The sequence below is a fragment of the Cygnus atratus genome, chromosome 2, assembly GCF_013377495.2.
Source record: "Cygnus atratus isolate AKBS03 ecotype Queensland, Australia chromosome 2, CAtr_DNAZoo_HiC_assembly, whole genome shotgun sequence".
NCBI lineage: Eukaryota > Metazoa > Chordata > Aves > Anseriformes > Anatidae > Cygnus > Cygnus atratus.
In genome coordinates, this window is record NC_066363.1 from 66,142,259 (window position 1) to 66,161,861 (window position 19,603).

The 19,603-nt window shown below is 38.8% G+C and overlaps 1 protein-coding gene across 6 annotated transcripts in view; it reads right to left on the reverse strand.

Moving 5' to 3' along the window:
• The window catches only part of GLB1 (galactosidase beta 1), a 96,340-nt gene that overhangs the window by 67,409 nt on the left and 9,328 nt on the right, over nucleotides 1-19,603 (reverse strand). For 5 of the 6 annotated variants that reach the window (XM_035568867.2, XM_050708575.1, XM_035568865.2 and 2 more), the window contains 10 exons: nucleotides 16,965-17,134; nucleotides 9,850-10,000; nucleotides 9,494-9,554; nucleotides 8,380-8,474; nucleotides 6,934-7,114; nucleotides 5,960-6,018; nucleotides 4,934-5,055; nucleotides 4,792-4,832; nucleotides 4,191-4,303; nucleotides 603-677 (listed from right to left, as the gene is read on the reverse strand). In XM_035568867.2, the coding sequence (XP_035424760.1) occupies nucleotides 603-677; nucleotides 4,191-4,303; nucleotides 4,792-4,832; nucleotides 4,934-5,055; nucleotides 5,960-6,018; nucleotides 6,934-7,114; nucleotides 8,380-8,474; nucleotides 9,494-9,554; nucleotides 9,850-10,000; nucleotides 16,965-17,134 (1,068 nt within the window). The remainder of the gene's footprint in view (nucleotides 1-602; nucleotides 678-4,190; nucleotides 4,304-4,791; nucleotides 4,833-4,933; nucleotides 5,056-5,959; nucleotides 6,019-6,933; nucleotides 7,115-8,379; nucleotides 8,475-9,493; nucleotides 9,555-9,849; nucleotides 10,001-16,964; nucleotides 17,135-19,603) is intronic. The other variant, XM_035568869.2, reaches the window with a different exon arrangement.

Sequence of the window (19,603 nt, forward strand, 5' to 3'; positions counted from 1 at the left end):
GTTACACCTCTGTTGTCAGAGAGGGATCTAACAAGATTGGGGTCTGCACACTTTTCCCTTGACAGGAAACTAATTTCTTTCAATAGCTACAGATTTTCACAGATCTTGCAAGAAACTATATTGACAAGAGTTTCAAATCTATTGAAAGTGTTCCACACTTCAAATCTACAATTCAAAGTATTTACCTAAAAGATACATAGATCCTACCCATTTATTCACCCTTAGAGGCATCTCTAGCTACAGAAACATACCTCTTGTGCTACCATTCCCCCAGCTACTTTACATACAAGAGTTTTCAGACAACTATGATTCTCTTATGTTATGAATATATTCAGTTCAGTAAAACTTCATGTACATACAGAATAAAGTAAAAATTATCTTTTTATATTCAGATAACATATCTATTCATTTTCCAGGAAGGGCATGATTTTTAATTCCCAAGCTCTGTTCTCTCCTTCCTGACAGTTTGTTTTCAAGGTTTTCCTTCCTATTTTGTACAGTACCTAGAGACTGCCATGATACTCTCAAACACAATTTTTGCAAAGAAGCAAACATGCAGCATTACAGAAGACATACTTTGCATATTACAGATGTTGATTTACCTTTTGCAAGTGAACCTTCCCGTATGCAAATTTGGATGTTGTTGGAGGGATAAGACCTTCTGGTAACTGGTTATACTAGAAAGGGAAAGAGGAAAAAATGCACATGAAACTTAAATATGAACATGTTTTAAATGAATTCTCACTTTCTACTTTACAACTTACAGAAGTAGAACTTCAGCTAGAAGTAGATAATCTCACTAGTGGATTACACCTGCATCTAGCCTCAAAAGTAAGTTTAAAAAAAATCCGCCTTACTTGTTCACATGTAATAAGCCTAATTTTTTAGTAAATACTCACCTAGAGGTAACCATAAAGAAAAAAACAGCAGCATAGGTAAAGAGCTGCAAAGAATCAGTGTTCTTGGAGCCCTCCTGTGGCTACAGCTTGCATTACCATCTCCTACAGCCCTTCCCGAGTCATCCCCAAGTCAATGGGATCTTGAGTTAATGTTTCCAAGTCTGTAGGGCAATATTTCCATCTGACCCTTCCATCTTCCTTTAGTGGCACTTCCATAAGGGAATTACTAGCTTCGTGTCTTTTTTTTCAGTGTTATACTCCACGCACAGCGTGTGCACACATGCCTGCTAATCCATTACTGCCTGGGCTGGTTTCTTTTAGAATTGCTTGTGAAAAACTCACAGCCAGCAGAAAATAACTTTGCTAGCAGCTACCAGGCTGCTGGGGCACCCTCTACTCCCCAGTAGCTCAGAAAACAGAAAAAGGAGGCTGTAGAAAAATTCAGATGAAGACAGTCTTAACAGCTTCAAGTTGCTCTCCTCACATGCCACATAAGCCACAGCCAGTTTGTCAAACTGACCCATTCATTCAGTTATGCTTCACTTGCCAGGGGCCCCCAGGGGACATACTGAACTGCTGCAGCCTTCACCCCATCCAGTACACCCCCTCCGTGCTGCCATAATCCTGGTACTGGATCCTGCATTGGCAAGCAATACATTTGACAGCCTCAGTTTATGGAGTTTACCACCTCTCACCCCACTTGTACGCATCCATCTGATGCACTCCTCTCATCCCAGGTTCTGGTGTCCCCATCAGCTTTCCAGGCTGCAGAGCTCCACATCAGCTTAGACAGCAGACATGGTCCCACCTTCCCTTGGCCTGTATTCACATATTCTCCCCCACCACCAGGCATCAACAGACCTATTTGCCAGGCCGTTTCAGCATGCTAGCCCAGCAGGAAGCTATTGCAGAAACAAAAATATGGAAGTGATTTAAAAAAAAAAAAAGTCCAAGGAGACCTGAAGCCTCCAAACCCTGTAGCAGCAGGCAACCATAGCCTCCCCCACAGCTCCACAAACCCATGAGCAAACCTCCCCAGCTTCCCTCTGCTCCTGGACTAGACAACTACCTGTCAGTCCCACAGAAACCTGAAAACCTGACAGGGAGGCACTCTGACTGTCAGGCTACTTGTGTTTATTTCGTGCCCTACAACTCTAGCAATAACCACCTGAGATCAGCTTACTGCATTTCTAGAGAGAGGAGGGGCAAAGGATGACCATCGCTTTCTTGGACACCTCTAAGCAGAGGCAAATTTACACAAGAACTCTGACATGTACCCCAGTCCCCTCCTTTCTGAGCCTACAGCCTTCTTACCTTCTTCTCATACTGTCCCCTTCTCCCTCTCCTCCCACTATTTGTTCCTTGCTTTATGCCTACTCTTCCTATCTATTATTGTATTTACTACAGGGACACTTTCAAGTTAAAATAAAAGGTTTTTCATGAAGTATAATTTGCTGGGCTTAGACGTGTTATATCCAGCACAAAACTCATGCTCTAAAGCTTGCCTCTGCACCAAGACAACTTTTTGTTTAGTTGTTCTATTTTATTTTTTTAAACAAATAACAGCAGTATAATTCCTAATGCCCTCATGCCAAATCTCAACTATGAACTGATGAAAGCCTGACTGATATTTCTGGTAACAGGTTTACTTCTTCCCCTCTCTATTTGAAAATAATCAAAACAGTCTTCTTAAAAAAAAACTATATTCACCCAAGACAAGAAATCAAAAGTAGAAAATTACAGCCAAAATGGTAAAAATTAGAAAATGCTGTCAGCAATTGAAATAGGTTTTTTTTTTTTTTTTTTTTTTTAGATTGAAAGCCTTCTTTATTACATTTATTACCTGAAAGAAACAGTTAAGGAAGATTAAAGTGAGCTAGTCTTGTAGCACAGATAACATTCTGAATGCAGTAATTAGCTACAGGCAACTTCATTTTCTTCTGTCAGCTTCACCTCAAACTACAGAGTTGATAGACTATTTATTATGGGTTGAGAAGCCACAGCAGAGACAGGAAAGCTTCACCAAGATCCTATGGATATTGAAGGTTAAAAGATAAAGAAACCACATCAAAAAAGCTGTACCATGACCCAACACACCTTAGTCTACACTTAACGCTTCGGATCTTATCAAAGCTATCTCATTGCACTAGAACACTACTTAAATTTCTGATAGGGATCTTGCCTTGAAGAAAACAACTCAAAAACAGGAAGTTTGGGAATTCTTCTCTTGAGAAAAGCTGCGTCAAGACAGTATGTTCCCCTTGAAAGGCTCTCAAAATTACCCCATGAATGGAAAGCTTAGGGATAATGGAGACATGGTAAAAAATACTCCACTGCAGGCCTTCTGCAGGTAGGGAGATAAAGGTATGCTTTACCCTAGAAACAGGGTAACAATTTCAGGAGACCTGCTCCCACCGAAAGAGTATCTCCTAGTGCACATGAATGTTTTTGACATGCAAAAGGGCAAAAAGTATAAGAGTTAGCCTTGAGATTCCCAGGGACTTTTTTTAAGCCTTATCTGAACGGTGTCCAATGCAAGTCTATTCAAAATCCAGATACAATTTCCATATTTCACTTCAAACTCCAGTTTGTAGAAATACCACCCACTTCAAAGCATTTTTACAGCAAAGTTGGTACCACCCATGACCTACCACTTGTGGCATCACAAAAGCAAGATGTGTTCATTTGGATAAGCATGCTCCTTCTTATAGAGACACAGAAACACAATGTGAAGCATATGACAGGCAGCCAAAGGTCAAAGCTGCAGCACTACCAGGCTGACACCAACTGACCAGCCTGAGCTGAGTGCCTGATCAATGCTGCAAGGGAAAAGCCCTGCTCACTCCTCCTCCATCTCTACTCTCAGACATATGCTTCCTGTCTCCCTCTGCTCCCCTTCTGCCAGCACTGGTTCTCATCTGATCAAGTAAGGCAATTCAGCTTACTGACCTCAAATTGAAAGAATGCAAACCCAGCAAAAAAGCAGAGTTGAATCATCTCAGTGTCAGACTTGCAACTGGATCCCTTCCTCTGAAAAGGAGGGAGCCTTTGGGACAGTAGAGGTACAACCAGAGAGGTACAAGATCTCCCCCCCCACTTTTTTTTTAAACAACGAACAGTTGAGTTGGCCTAACCACCTTGTGCCAATTTACTTCCTTTACCTACAGAGAACAGTAAATCCAGAAGCAAATTAAAACAACACAAGAGCAAGAGTTTGCAGTACACCCAGAATGTTTCAAAGAACCATTCTAGTTCAAAGAACCATTCTAAACATACCCTAGGGACACTCACCATACCAATGACTTCCCTCAAGGCAAAATATTTTTCAGTCAGATCCCCTGCTTCACTCAGCGGAGCATCATAGTCATAACTAGTGGGCTGTGGCATATAAGGCATATTGGCACCTAAGAGAGATGGGGAAAAAAAGCAATAAAAATGGTGAAAGAGTTGTGGTTGGTTTTTTTGTTGTTGTTTTCTCTCTCCAAGGGGTTCAACTTTCAGAATTCTCTCCAGTCACAACCGGACTGTACTACATTTTTAGATTCAAAGTAGACTTTGGCACTTGGGATTCAGCATAGAGAATATATTCCCTGTGGAAGACAACATCCTTCTGAGCTCACACTGCTGTGTTACACAGGCTTCAGAAATATTCTGGAGAGAAACAAATGTATCCATCTTTCAAGTGTTTCACAGTATTGAGTAAAGCAGAAGTACCTTTTGCTAAAGGTAAATACCATGCCAGTTTAGTAGAACATACTGGTAATAGACAGAGAACTGCTAATGCAGTCATCTTTTGCCATGTGAAAGCAGGCATAGCTTATTCTTTTACAGAATGTTACTAACACATAAGCAGTTCCCCTATATCATCAGAATCATTTAAATTATTTCTTACCATTCCAATAGGCAAAGTTAGTTCCACCTATAAACATGTACCTAAAAACAAACAAAAAAAGCCATCCAATTAAATCAGGTTTTGCTGAATTGGGAAAAAAAAAATCTACCCCCAAATTATCATCTACTGAACACACACTTACAGGTTAACATTAGCGCCACATGCCAGGATTTCATTAAGTGTTTTAGCTATGGTTTGTGCAGGCACAACAGAATGACGGTGCCCCCAGTGATCCAACCATCCAGTATAAAACTCAGAATTAACCTGAAAGGAGGAAGGGCAAAAAAGGAAGGGAAAACATGAAGAGGAAACAAGAACAGAACACAATGTGACTTAGGTTACTAACTGTAAAGGAAGGAAAAAGGTACCTTGACTCATTTTAGACATTTTAAAATTACAATCAGTATAGCAGAGTATATATTAAAATCAGTCCTTTCCAGAAGATAACTCAAAGAGAATAGAGAATCGTTTAAATAATTTTATGTGTACACTTTGAAAATGATTGCTTAAGTACCAGAGAGTATGCATTTCCTTAGAACCCATCAAACTGAACGTGGTGACGCTAAATGCTAAGCTCAGATGTTTGGCACAAAAATAAATGATGGAAGGAATACATTCTCTTTCGATTAATATATGTAGACCAGATGTAACGTAAAATAAATCTTTCAAACACTTGAAACTCTGTTCTAAACAATTTCATAGCACAGAAATAAGCTTATATACCCTCAAAGGCCTTCTAGCTTTGTCAAAATGTCTTCCAGTGATCTCACATCCCATTATAGCTTGTGTAGAAACTCTAGGGTAGCTGAAAACAGGAAGCAACTTTTAACCTGCCCTTTTAATTTGGCTTTTAACTTCCACCCACACATGTAGCTGACTAACTCACATCTAATCATACTTACTGTTTCCGCTGCTTTGTAAACATTTGTCTTAGCAAGGAAAAATACTGAAAATTAGTATCTTCTAAGACTATACTAATACTTGCAGAACAGCAGTTAATGTGGATTTGACCTACACACAGATAAGCTCCTCAGTTCAGTTTTTCTGACTGACATGGAAACGACATCTTTGTAAGTATGTCCTTAAGAAACTGTCTACTGTTGCCAACTCCTCTATTATTAGCCACTAAGACTAGGAATGATAAAAGAATTTAAGTGAAAAGACATACCAAAGGGCCTGTAGGTTCACTGCTCCTTTGAGCTAAGAATGCTGCTGTGACATTGCCACCTATAAACAGATGGAAGTAAAATTGAGTTGCTACATCCATGACTTTTGCAGACCTCATTTTACTGAAATAGGTTTCTCATCTCCCTTCCAACACCTAGCAAAAAGAGAGACGAGAACCTTACTTCAGAAAATACAGGAATCTATACACTTGATTCTAGTGCTCAAGTTGCAGAACTTAGTTAAAATATATACATAAATGCATACATGATGAGGCCCTGGACAACCTGATTTAGCAGGTGGCATCCCTGGAACTTTAAGGTCCCTTCCAAACCCAGCCATTCTATTATATCATCTATGACATATGCAAGCATGCACACACATCTCTGCTTTTAAGACACATGCTCTAAAAACCCAGCTCTTCTCAGAAATGACATCCTGGCAACATAAAACTGAGATGTGACAGAATTACTACTCAGACATTGGAAACTATAGGCCTGAGCTTGTGGAAGCAAGATGATGGGGAAGAACAAAAGCTAGGCAGTCTGTAAAGAGGAGTTTCACCTCTGAGCAACCCTACTGGCTCAAGCACAGAGACTGGAAATTACTTCCATAAGCAGCTCATCATCTCATAAATGACATACATGAAGGAGTTCTTAATTTCAATCTATTTATAAGAAAATGGATTCCTACTAGACATATATCTTTGACTGTAGAGAGAATAATGCACATTAGAAGCCACAAGACAAAAAAAAAAGAAAAAACCTATCTTGGGGTTTGTTTCTTGTGCCTTAAGCCTATTTTGTCAAGTCTGTGCAGTATATGAATGTTCACAGCATTCGCTCTCCTGTTCTATCAAACGGGCACTTTCTGAACACACTACAGTTGCCTGGCCATTCTTCAGGCCTGTATCACTGCAAATTATGGCAGTGTGCACATTTCTAATTAATTTTTTGGTAACAAACAGCTCTCTTCAACCTGGGGCAAAGTCCACTGTTGCGTAAAAACCCTGAAGAGCTCCACATCTCAAGTAAAGCTGGCTTGCACCATCAGTTGTGAACAGTACCACCTCATCCCCAAGATGCTGGCGAAAGAGTTTCTGAAGGGAACGCAGATAATCGTAGTCGCAAGCAAAGTAGCTTCCATACTCATTCTCTACCTGCACAGAGAAAGCAAGTCAGTAAAGCAGTAGCCAATTTCAGTCTGCATCCAACTCCAAGTCCAAATCTACTCCTCCTCTTCCTTTGATAGCAATGCTGAAAATGCCACTTGAATTCCAGACCTGAAGAATAACGAAAGGAAACACTTGTAGGCACTCATTCGTCTCACCTGTATCTTACACTGCAGCAGTCACTGCGTGGGGGTAATTTTCCTACAAAATCAGCCTTCAACTCCACATAAAATATCTACCCTAACTACTTCGCAACAGTAATCAAAACATAGTCCCTATTCAAAATGAAGAGCTATGACCTACCTCCCAAAAAGAGCAATAAAAGCATAGAACAGGTCATATAACATGATCAAAACTGCAGTGGAACTGGACTTCCAGAGCAGAGATATACGAATAAAGCTCTGCAACAGACTCAAAAGACTGAAGGGAAAGAGACAACCCTGCTGCTAATGAGAGGTACATATCCTGCCCCTTTCTTAAGGGGATTGCCTTTCAAGCTCCAGATCCAATGCAACACACACCTGAATGCTATTTCTGAAACTCCTGTTATAAACATCTTATTTCTAACTCAGTGCTTTCGCTGAATAGAGGTAACACATTATTCAGGAACAATCATCTTGGAAAATTTTTTAAGGAGAGTCTCCTATCCTATTCGAGCAAGACAGTGAGTTTAAAATAAGAATCACAAAGCTTTCGTTATGACCAAATGCTAAGAAAATGGAAAAAATCACCACTGCCTATCTAGTAGTTTAAAAGAAACTACCCACCTCGAATGCACAGCACTGTGTCCTGAAACATTTACAGCTCAAGTTATGTGCTAAGAACTGAAAAGCCTAAATTTTGAAACTGTTCTTGTAACGAGTTTTAGGCTAATTTCGTACTGGTTTTGCTTCTATCTGCAGCAAGCCCTCCTGTCAGAGGGTTTCACGTAACTGATATATTTTGGCCTTATGTGAGAACTGGCGTAAGAATCACATCTAAAAAACTCCACGAGTTTCCTCTACTGCTTCCCACAACTACAGAAAGCAACTTTGACAAAGCAGACAAGTGCACTCTAAATTTTGCAGACAGTGCATTCGGTTCTTTATGATAAGGGACTCCACTGATTCTTGCAGCTACCTGAAGCTGCTAAGGAACTTCTGTGTACATTACTACCCAATACCCATGGAACATCCACAAGAACAATATAGGCATCTGTGCTGCTTGGGTTTATTTGATTTTCATAAAGGGGATTTTCATAAATCCCCTTTTACCTGCACCATGATGACTGGACCTCCATTTTGATAGAGGTGAGGCTTCATCCTTGGCAAAAGGACACTCATCCATTTCTCTACTGCTGCCAGGTAATCTGTAATACAGAAAGTATAAATGGTTCATTACTTTTCTACTTCTTTACGTGTTTTTGTTGTTGTCGTCGTTTTATTATATAAAGGTACTTTTTACCAAGTAAAATGCATAATTATAAATTTCTGATACACTTAATGTATTTAGAACATCATTTAATGAACTGATGTGCTCTTACACTTGTTCAAAAGTGTCAGCTTCCAGTACAGTTTACTGAATAATAAAACATTTAAATACCGATGAACTTTGAACATCACCAGAAAGACTTCAATGTCATCACACAAGTTGTCCTAATGCATTTCAACAAATGTAGCTACATCTGTACTACTCTTTTAAACAGATAATTTCTCCCACAATGAGCAGAAGTCAGGTACAGTATGGATCTATGTCTTTGTCCCCTTATTCTCTCCCCAATAACCACATTAATATCCTGTCTCATCTTATCTTTACACATCCTGTCCATAACCAGGTAGCACATAAGAGTGCTCTAACTAGCTCTGGAATTACATGCACACTGAGCAGGCAGGAAGAACCCCACAAAGAAGAGCCAGCTGACTGCTGAAAAACTCAATGCTGAGAGCTACCTGCCTTTTCTTAAATGGTAACAATAAATATCTCATTACCAATTTTACAAAAATTGTTAATAGGTTTGAAACATAACAGTTTTGAAGTTTGGTCGAAACTGATGGTTGTTTCAGAAGTTCTTCAGAAAAGGTCTGGAAAGGGAGGAATTAAGAAGCAGACTGCATAATTTGTACATCCATTTTCTTGGCAAATCAACTGCTGAGAAAGCACTGGTTCTAGGATAAGAAGCATCTACAAGAACCTGAAGGACTAAGTCCTACAATTCTGTAATCACAGAAGACGCATGATTTTCAACCCTGTTTTGTTTATTCCACCTATTTATTGAACACACAATTTTTAATAACAATCTTGAAATATGAATTACCTGGAAATAACCTCAAAGAGCAAGTCAGCTTGCTGCTGAATTATATTTTTGCCAGTCCTTTCTGATGCTCTTACCTGAATCAGAAGACCTGAGAACAATAGATTCTTTCTCCAACAGCCATGCTGGAAGACCTCCCTGGGGAAAAAATCAGAACCGTTTCAGTGATTGTTCTTAGGATATAAGAAGAATTCAACATGTTATCAAAACATGTACCGAAACTGAAGATTTGTTTTACATAAGCAAGTCATAATTTCCCATGGAACAGCACAACTACTAAGTTGCATTGTAAGAAGTCACTTAGGACACATGGGTTTAAATATGCTAAACCAGGAGTCTTGTCTAGGACACTAGTATGTTTGTCTACTTTAAGACAGAAATACTTGCATTAGATTTACTCTAGAAACAAGATAGTTGTAATAAAAGGCTGTACCATATCCCATTCTGCACAGATGTAAGGTCCAGCTCTCAGGATCACCAGCAAGCCAGTTTCATCAGCAAGCTGCAGAAAATCCTCCAGATCTCTGTCACCAGAGAAATCATACACACCCATCTGGGGTTCATGGTAGTTCCATGGCACATACCTGTAGAAAGAGAACGTCATTTTCCATTAAGAAACCGAGACTAAACCAGAACTCCAAATAATTATTTGCACTACACACCCCAGGGATCTGTAAACCTGGTACAAACTGGTCTTCAGATCAGTAAAACACAGAAAGAATTCTAGAGTACTTCCTGTGGCAGAAGGTATTAAAATGAGTAATGAAATAAGGCTTATTACTTTGCACTAAGTCTGGAGGAGTCCATATCCATCCAAAAACACATTTTGGTACCGCCATTTGAAATCATAACATCTATTCCAAAATTTAAGTAGTTAAGAGTCAGCTGCCAGTAGTATAGTGGCAGTAGATTTGTGCAGAGATGAATACCCACACAAGTGGTGGTCAGAAATAAGCTTACAGAAAGAATCATGCAGCCCTTAGCAAATTTACCACCCAGTTTACACAGGCACACCAGCTTGGCTGACAGGTCCATACTGTTGCCACTACATAGACCTTCAAAATGTGTAAGCCTCAAATGATACTACATCTAGGTCCTAAAAGTCTTCACTGACCCAAAGCAATGCCAGTTCTGGAAAAACAGCATGGGATGAATGGTCACAGAAGAGGATGCTAAGGTGCTTGGAAACCTGGACAAAGTTGAGCCTCATTTCAACCAAGTAATAAAACTGCCAAATAAGCAGATCAGGATTTGAGAAAACACCTCTTTCCTATTTCCAGGACTCCAGAAACCACAACCTCAATGCAGAATATCTCCCAGAAGATAAAAATATTCTCAGTTGCAAGATAATAAAGAAACATGTTACCTAACAACTATTAGGAGTACTGTTGTATCTTATAGCCCTTGCAGAAAGGCGATGAGAGATTTGCCTTAGGAAAGTGCTAAGTGGCAGTCATAACAGGAACAGACATTAAAGTTAAGGTTGGATACAGCTTAAATAAGGATTCGAGAGAATAGGAAAACTCATTCTCCATGCATTTACTTTCGGCACCTAGGTTTGTGACCCCTCTAATAGGACTGCTGCCACTGCTCCATATAGTGCAGACTTGAGAAAAATTTTTTAAACCAAAACTGTGGTTAGTCAAGCAAAGAACCTCTTGAGCAACACTTTTCTTATTGTTTGGGTTTGTTTTTAGGTTCCAGAGTTAATTTTGTAAGAATTACCCAAGAGGAAAAGAAAGTGCAGAAAACACTCCTTTCAACAATCAAGAAAAACAGCAACCCTCACATGAACACAATATTGAAAACACCACACTCAGAAATATATACACATGAACAAACACAAAAAAATAATGCTTCAGTATATCATTAACATTAGTTAATATTTCCTCACAAATGCCAGAACCTTAAGCCCCTGTTTGAAAAGCCAAAGCTTAAAATTTGTATGCTATTATAGAGTCTAGGCAACATGGTCAGACACCAAAATGCACATTTTCCACTCTGTATATTTTATTTCTTTGCCAATCTAATTGTTTCCAAAGTACTCAATTAACTCACTTTTTTTTCAGAACAAAGTAAATGTGCACTTAATGAATATGCAAACCACATGAAAATACATTCAACATTAATTTGGTTTTGTGCAATTTACCTAGATTTCAAGCTGAGGAGCAAGCTGATTGGTGATGTTTTAAATCAAAGTAGATAACTATTTAAAACAAACAAACGACCAACTTGCCTCAAAAAAATCCAGTATCATATTATACTTGCTTTCCCTTTCCATTATACCATTATCTAGGTTATCACTGTGGAATAATTTTAGTTTGCTTTCAGCTCTAATAGCTATGTTATTTTCAGAACTATTGCTTCGAAATACAAAATTCTTCTGTATTACCTATACATGACTCAAAATACTATCTTTCTTACAAAGCAGAAAAAGAATAGTGGGAAAATATTCTAAAAAATTACAGGCCAACCTAACTCCATGCCTACGAAAAATGCCAGAAAAGCTACTGAATGATTTGTATCTAAAAAGTAACAGTAATGTGGTAAACAAAATGGACTTGTGAAGAACAGATAAACCTAGTTTTATTCTTTCAAAGGAAAGTTGGCCTAAAGGATTAAGGAAAAGGAGTGATGTATCTTGACTTAGCAATGCTTTTGGTACCTGCTGTTCCTACAAGCAAACAAGAAAAAAACAGGCTAGTTGGTATGAACATTAGCATCAAATAAAAAATAACCACAGAATAACAACCGACATTTGGGGGGGGGGGGGGGCGGGGGGGGAAGATGATTGGATATTTTGTGAAGTATGCCAAGTCACTTTGGTAGGTTTAACTATGTCCAAAGCTTCTGTTGAAATCTGGCTGGTATAACGCACAGCATTTTGCTAAGAAGCAAAGGCAGAGCAATCTCAAGTCCATCAGCAAACATGACTAATGTTTATTATTCATTAATGAGCAACAAGGCCTGATATCAACAAGAACTTCAGAGTTATCACTTTCTACTTCTCTCTTGCAAAGGAAAAGGCACAGACGAAAGTATAAAATGAGAAGGAAGACATAGGGCAGTGACACTAATAGGAAAAAGGGGTTGCAGTTTTTACCATAAAATACCATCTGACTATGGATCTTTGACAACCCTGCAACAGAGATAAATCTCTATCTGGGTTGAATTAACATGCCTGTTTATGTAGCAACTCATTCACTGAAAAATGCTTCTAGCAGAGCTGCACCTGTTTTAGCTAAATAAAGACGAGTAGGTATTAGCTTCATTACAAGTTTCACACCATCTAAAAGACTTCTACAGAAAGACAGCAATTCTTTATACACTTTTCAGGCTACTGAACAAGTTATTTATTACTGGTAAGTAAATTACAGGTTAACACAAAAGTATTCTAACTGCACTTTAACTACACCTTTTAAACTGTAATTTATGAAAATATGGGAAAACTTTAGGAATTTATCCTAGTAACAAGTCTGAAGGTCTAAATATGCCCAATGGTGGCTGAGATGGGAACAGAAGGGTTTCTCAAGCTCCCTTAGACTCAAGATGGAATAAGACAGAGAATTCTTCCAGAAATAGTTTTAATGCATGTCCCATGCTGTCTCACAAGGCCAGAAAAAAGGCAAATTTTAGTGGAGAAGAAAGTGGAGAAAAATTTATGTGAAACGCTACAGAATGAACCGTGATATGAAAGCATCTCAGAGACTGCTTTAAAAATTGTTACTAATACATTTAAATCCCTTGATACATTTTCTACAGCTAGCTATGACCTCAAATCATTTTACTTCAAAACTTTTAGTTTTAGCAATGTATAATTCCTATATACTATTGTACAAATGTATCATCTGTTCCTAATAATGTACTGCATTAGCCACAGAATAATGAATTTATAAAGGAATGTGGCATTCCTTTTTCATAACTGAAACGGTATTTTTTCATTTGAGTAATAGCACTTGCTCTCCATTTACATACAATTTCTAAGCTTTATCCTATAACCACCTTTTTCTTTAACAGTCACAGGTTTTTCTCTTGTGTTTCAGAGGTATGCCAACAGACAAAAAATACCACTTTTGCTACCATAATGTATAGTATATTTCTCTCTGTAATACCTGTGGTTTTTTTTCCACATTGTGTAAAATTAAATACCGGGTACTAATTTCATAAGTAATAGAGCAGCACTTTAAATATGCTAGTTAAACATTTTTTATAGAGTAAATTGTGCCTTTTTTTTTTTAATGAGCAGATATTCTAAACAGCAGCTCTTTCTTAGAGGGAGTTTCTAGAGATTTAGTTTCTTGGTCGTTAGTCAACAAATACAATAAGACAAATAAAATGCCCAAAATTCTTCCATAACTTTATAAGCTTGTAAAGTAACTGCCGATTCTTCCAGAAACCTTCTCCATTTTCCAGTCCTGCATATGCTTAGCTCCATCTAGTGGTTCATTGTTGATCTCCATGAAGAACAAAAAAAAAAAAAAGACATCTTTCAGTCCTACCCAAATGTTTACGATAGTGTCTGTTTCTAGTTGGCAGATCAGAGTTCAGGAACTGAACACAAGGACAATTACATTTGGGTAGCCAGGTGCCTCTGCATGCTACCTGCGGAGATGGGGAAGGGAATTCCTAGGTGCAATACCTCATCTTCTGAAATGTCACACCAAGCACAGCATCACATTTTATCCTGCTATTTGGAAGTTTTAGGCCTTGATACTTTCAGCTTTGATGCAAGGTCAAGCTTCCTGTCACCTGTTTTCTCATATTCTGTTATTGCCTAAGATGTTTGGAACCAGAGGATGGCCACAAGGACGATGAGAGGGCTGGAGCATCTCTCATGAATTAAGCTGAGAGAGTTGGGGTTGTTCAGCCTGGAGAAAAGAAGGCTCTGGGGAGACCTTACAGCAGCCTTCTAGTACCCAAAGGGGGCCTACAAGAAAGATGGAGAGGGACTATTTATCAGGGAGTGTAGTGATAGGACAAAGGCTTTAAAATATTTTTTTTTAAAGTAGATTTAGATTAGATATAAGGAAGAAATTCTTCACTGTGAGGGTGGTGAGGCACTGGGACAGGTTGCCCAGAGAAGCTGTGGATGCCCATGTGTCCTATGGCAACAATCTGTCAGAAGGTCTGGCATCACTGCTGCCCATTCCAGAACAACTTCACATAACTGGTATCCCAATCACTTGCTAACAGTTTCACTGATCCATGAAACAGTAGTCAAGAGAGAAGGGAAAACAAACAAAATTGAAGAATAATCTAGACCAGCGCCATTTTTACAAAAAAAAATCACAGGAGTTATTTGAGTTAACATGGAAATTCATTGCTTCATGTCAAAAATCACAAGCAGTACAACTTAATTATCTGCAAAGTCTAAAGAAAAGCAAGTGGGTTTTTTTTGTTTTGTTTTTTTAAGGGAGGGAGAAGAAGCAGGGGGCAGAGAGAAAATGCAAGACATAGAGGTACCTTTTGATTGTAAGATACACATTTAGGACCTATCTCTCACCACAGCAGAAAAAAATTCAAAAGTAAACAACGGTGGGGAGAAAAGGTTTAAGAATCCCAAACTGTTCTACAAAGACAAATTGAGGTTGTAAAAAATCTGCTATCTGCAATCAATGAACCAGCAAAAACAGCTAAGACTGCAGCAGCAAATCACAAAACCTCAAGGAGACACTTGCTGTTGGACCATACCTTTTGCACCTGAACACAAACAGTTCAACTCTCCTAAGACCAACAGAGACCAGTCAACACTAGTAACACGAGACAGTCTCCACTTCCTCCTGAACTGCAGGGAACTTGCAGTAAGGCATAGGAATAAGATCTCAACAAAAGAAAAATAGGGGAAAAATGGAAGGAAAAAAGATACACTTCAGTGACAGACTCTGAATTATGAACGGAAGAAAAAAGCAACAGGAAAAAAAAAACCTGCAGCAATTTCGCCATTTGACAATAGAGTTACAGGGAAAGGGAAAAAAGAAAGATTCCTATATCAAAAGACTAGTCATGCAGCAGAGAAATGAACAGGCAATTTCAAAGATTGCTTGAAAAAGCTGGAAATGAGGTGAGGGCATTGAAGACATATGGGGGTTGTCAGGTGATTTATGAGGTCATTCCCATAAATCAGTGATGAAAGTGAAGTATAAAATGCTATAGATCGCTGGAGTCACAGAGTCACTCTCAGGACCCAGACAACAAACGATATAATTTTTAGGTCTGTTTGATTACTTTTATTACAGCAAAATAATTTTTACATGGGCATTTCCAGCAACTCTGTCCTAACATTCCTGAGCAAGTGTGCTACTTAATCTTATTGGCTTTATGTAGCAAGAGAGAACTTGCTTGTTTGGTTTAATCAAAACAAAACAAAGAAAAAAAGTCAATGCACTGTCACAACACAGGGAAGAGTTCTATGGGAAACAAAAAGACACGACTCAGAAACCTAAGTTTGAAAAAAAAATTCCTTCTCTGACATCTCTCCATCTTTTCTCCACATACCAGCCCACACTAATCACGCCTCCAAGCATACAAAGTAACTCTGCAACTTGCAGGATAAACAAAACACAGGTTTCAATGGAGGGGAAGCATAGATGGTGCGATGCTCCCACTGAACAAACTGCCCCAGTCTACAGGCTCCGCATTGCCAGAGCCAGCACTGTCTAGCAGTCCATAGCATGCAAGGAGGCTGTTTCAAAAAGAAGCTCCAAGCCCTGCAATGATTTAAAAAAGAAATAAAACCATGCATGGTAATTGCAAACATTGCTTGAAAAGACTGTGCCTATACACTTTTCTACCATTCTTCTTCCCTTGCCACAGAAGCTTTGGCAAAAATAAGAAGAGTTGGCTAATTTTTTTTTTCTTCTCTCACCGGCTGTAATAAGGACTCAAACCTCAAAAGAAAAGACAAGAATGATGGGCTAAAGCTTGGATAGACACAACTGAAAGCAATTTAAACTTATTTTTAGGAGGTAGAGGGGTTGGTTTTGGTTGGTTGGTTTTTTGTTGTTTCGTTGTTTTTTTTTTTTTTGTTTTTGTTTTGTTTTTTGTTTTTTTTTTGAAAAAGAAGTACCCCTACTTTGCAACTATTTCCCTAAATTAAAACACTTCTGGTGAAATAGCTTTAAATATTACTAAAGCCTTTGCCAACATTTTCAAGGCTTCAGGGCAATACAACTTAGGGTATATTAAAACTTTACAGCCCCTTCTCATCTAGGCTGCCTGTTGACAAGAGATTACCATGTCCTTTGGCAGAGAAAGAGCACATGATCAAACTGTTCCTTAGTTGCCAAAGTTCACAGGTTTCACGTCACATTTGCATCCTGGGCATTGAAGCAATAAGCATCACCTATCAGCAAAGAAGCAAGATTGTTAGCTGCTGTTGTCCCAACCTATGCTATGAGAGGTCATCCTGTACCACCTTTCATTTCCAGAGCCTTCACACCTACTACTTTAAAAAAACAATAAATAAGTAGCAATGGCAGCATTTCCCTTAACTACTTCTTGTGGGTCTCTGAAGACTACAAATCATTTTGGAATTCAACAGCTACTTACGTTTGAATTGCATCCAGCCCTGCCATCTTCATCTTCAAGAGACGGTCCTTCCAGTAATACCGGGGAATCCGTGAGTAGTGAATGCTACCGGAGATGTAACGGAAAGGGCGTCCATCCTTGACAAAGCAGTTGCAGCCATAATCAATCCCAAAAGTCCTCTGGGATATATTCTGTGTACCAAATAAAAATTAAAAATAAAAGTTACACAATATAAGCTTTTTCTGCCATGAGAGACACTGAGAATGGTCTATACAATATCTGTGGGTTGTCCACAATAGAAGGTACAATGGTGTTAAAATAGCTACTGAATGGCTTTCCACAAGCTACACGTATACCAAAGGACTACAACACATCTGTCAGCCATGCAGACAAGATTACAGCCTGCATGGACAGGATTCACCACTACACTGAAACATGCTGCATGCATCCTCCACTTTTAGCACGTGGATATATACTATCATCTTTCTACAGTGACACATTTTGCAGTTGCTTACACCAGTGGAAGTGCTGATGAGTTCAACAGGGGAATATTGATTTGACGAATGTCAACACTTCTCACTCAATGCTTCAACTCACTAAACTTCTGGAAAATACAACCTGATTTCCAACTTAACGTCACACTCAAGTCTAGAAACAAGAGCCAGCTGGGAGCTTTCAAGGAACAAATACCACATTCTAAACGCTCCAGGGCACTGGTATGTGCAGGATTGAAAGCCTAGTTTCTAGTAAGTAAGAAAGTGTTTGGTACATCAGTCTAGTGAACTATGGACTTACCTTTATGTAAATTATTAACAATTTGTCATTTTTGGACAAAGTCCGACTTTCAGTACTTTTCCAGCTAAGCAAACCTTAAATATTTATGAACAATGAAGCATGAAAATTAACAAGAATCTGCACCTACAACCCAAAAGAAACGTACCTTAACTTCAAGATTACTGGGATTACTCATCAAGTGAGCCTTAATTCACTATGACACGAACTACTATGACCAACAGCAGAACTTATTTTGCTTCCAGTAACTTGTGGAAAACAAGGAAAACACCAAGACGTTTTTTTTATTATTATTGATCTTTTGTTAAGCGCCTGGCCCTATGCCTTTAAAAACCTTCAATATTTTTTAATTTTTTTTTTTCAAACTTTAACACATTGCATCTTACATCCCACTCAAATATCTTTGGCAACCCTATCAACAGCACCACTTTTGTGCTCCACAATGCACTAAGTAGTTGGTTAAGTTTGTCTTCACATTCTATGACTTGGCATTTGCATTTTATTAGATTCATTGCTGAGCACATAAAAAAGGAATCCTTTCGATAAAAGATCAGAAGGGATTTATGAAATAAAACACCAAGTCAGCAACTGCTAATCAGTTAGTTCTCCATACCTACCAGAAAATAATGCAGAAGTCAGCCCAACAAATCCCACATTTCATTGGGCATTACGCTACTACAAATGAAGTGCATCTTTTAATACCGTAAATTAAAATCTGTTGAATAGCACTGGCCTATTTTATTCTCGAAAAGGTGGGCCTTGGCCTGCCTCGTACTAAGAGCAGAGCTTAGCAATTAGGAAATTGACTCCATGAAACAAAAGTGATGAAGAAATACAACAGACATGTAGACTACTGTATAACTCCTGGTGACCCCCAACTACACAAGAGCCATCCACCATCTAAGGACTTCTGCCCAAGGGTAAGTAGGGACTAACAGACCACATATGGTTTTGAAAAAACTTTCACATTGTAACCACTTCTTTCTGTTAACTGGTGGACAATTCTGCTGTAATAGTGCGTACAACTACGGGAAGAGTAAAGTGAAAGGAATGGAAGAAGTGGCATGCAGCAGATACTGCCAATACTGAGACTCCTGGCCAACAACTGGACACTACCATCAACCAAGAGCATACTCTTTTTGCAGCACGACAGCAAAAAGGAGCCAGACTAATGTGTCAAAGTCCAAAAGAACAAGAGCACAAACTACCAGGTAGAGTACAAAGTGTTTTTTTTTTTTTAATACATACACACACACTGCAGAAAACTGGAGGAAGAAATTGCTGAGTAAACATGCCTATCCCTAGACCATCATTAAAAAGAGCAACTCAGTGAGATAAGACTCTACAAGCATTTGAAGACTACAGACTCCAAGGAGGAGGTGACTACAGTGGGTTGGTACAACTGTGGTAAACACACAGTCCCCACAGAAAACATAAAATAAAGTTGTGGAGAGCATCTTAATTGAACATAGTAATCTAAAACATTCTGCTAACAGTGAACTAGTAAAATTGTTTGTGTCATGGACCTATAACAGAAAAGATGTAGTCCAGAGCTGAAAGGGCAATAAGGACTGGGAGACTGAAGGGACTGCAAAGTATTACATAGTGGAAGCTTTTTAAGCCCTGATCCCACAGATAGACACAAACACATCCTTAGCAAAAATAGTTCCCTGAATGTTTAAATAATTCTTGTCTAAGCAAAGGTACAGACATGCCAGGTTTTCAGCAGAAATCAGGACCTTACAGAGCAAAATACAAACAGTATAACGCCAACTGATCTGGAACAAGAATAATTCACATCATTGAATAACCCGAGTTGGAAGGAACCCATAAGGATCATTGAGTCCAACGTGGGGATTCTCCTCAGG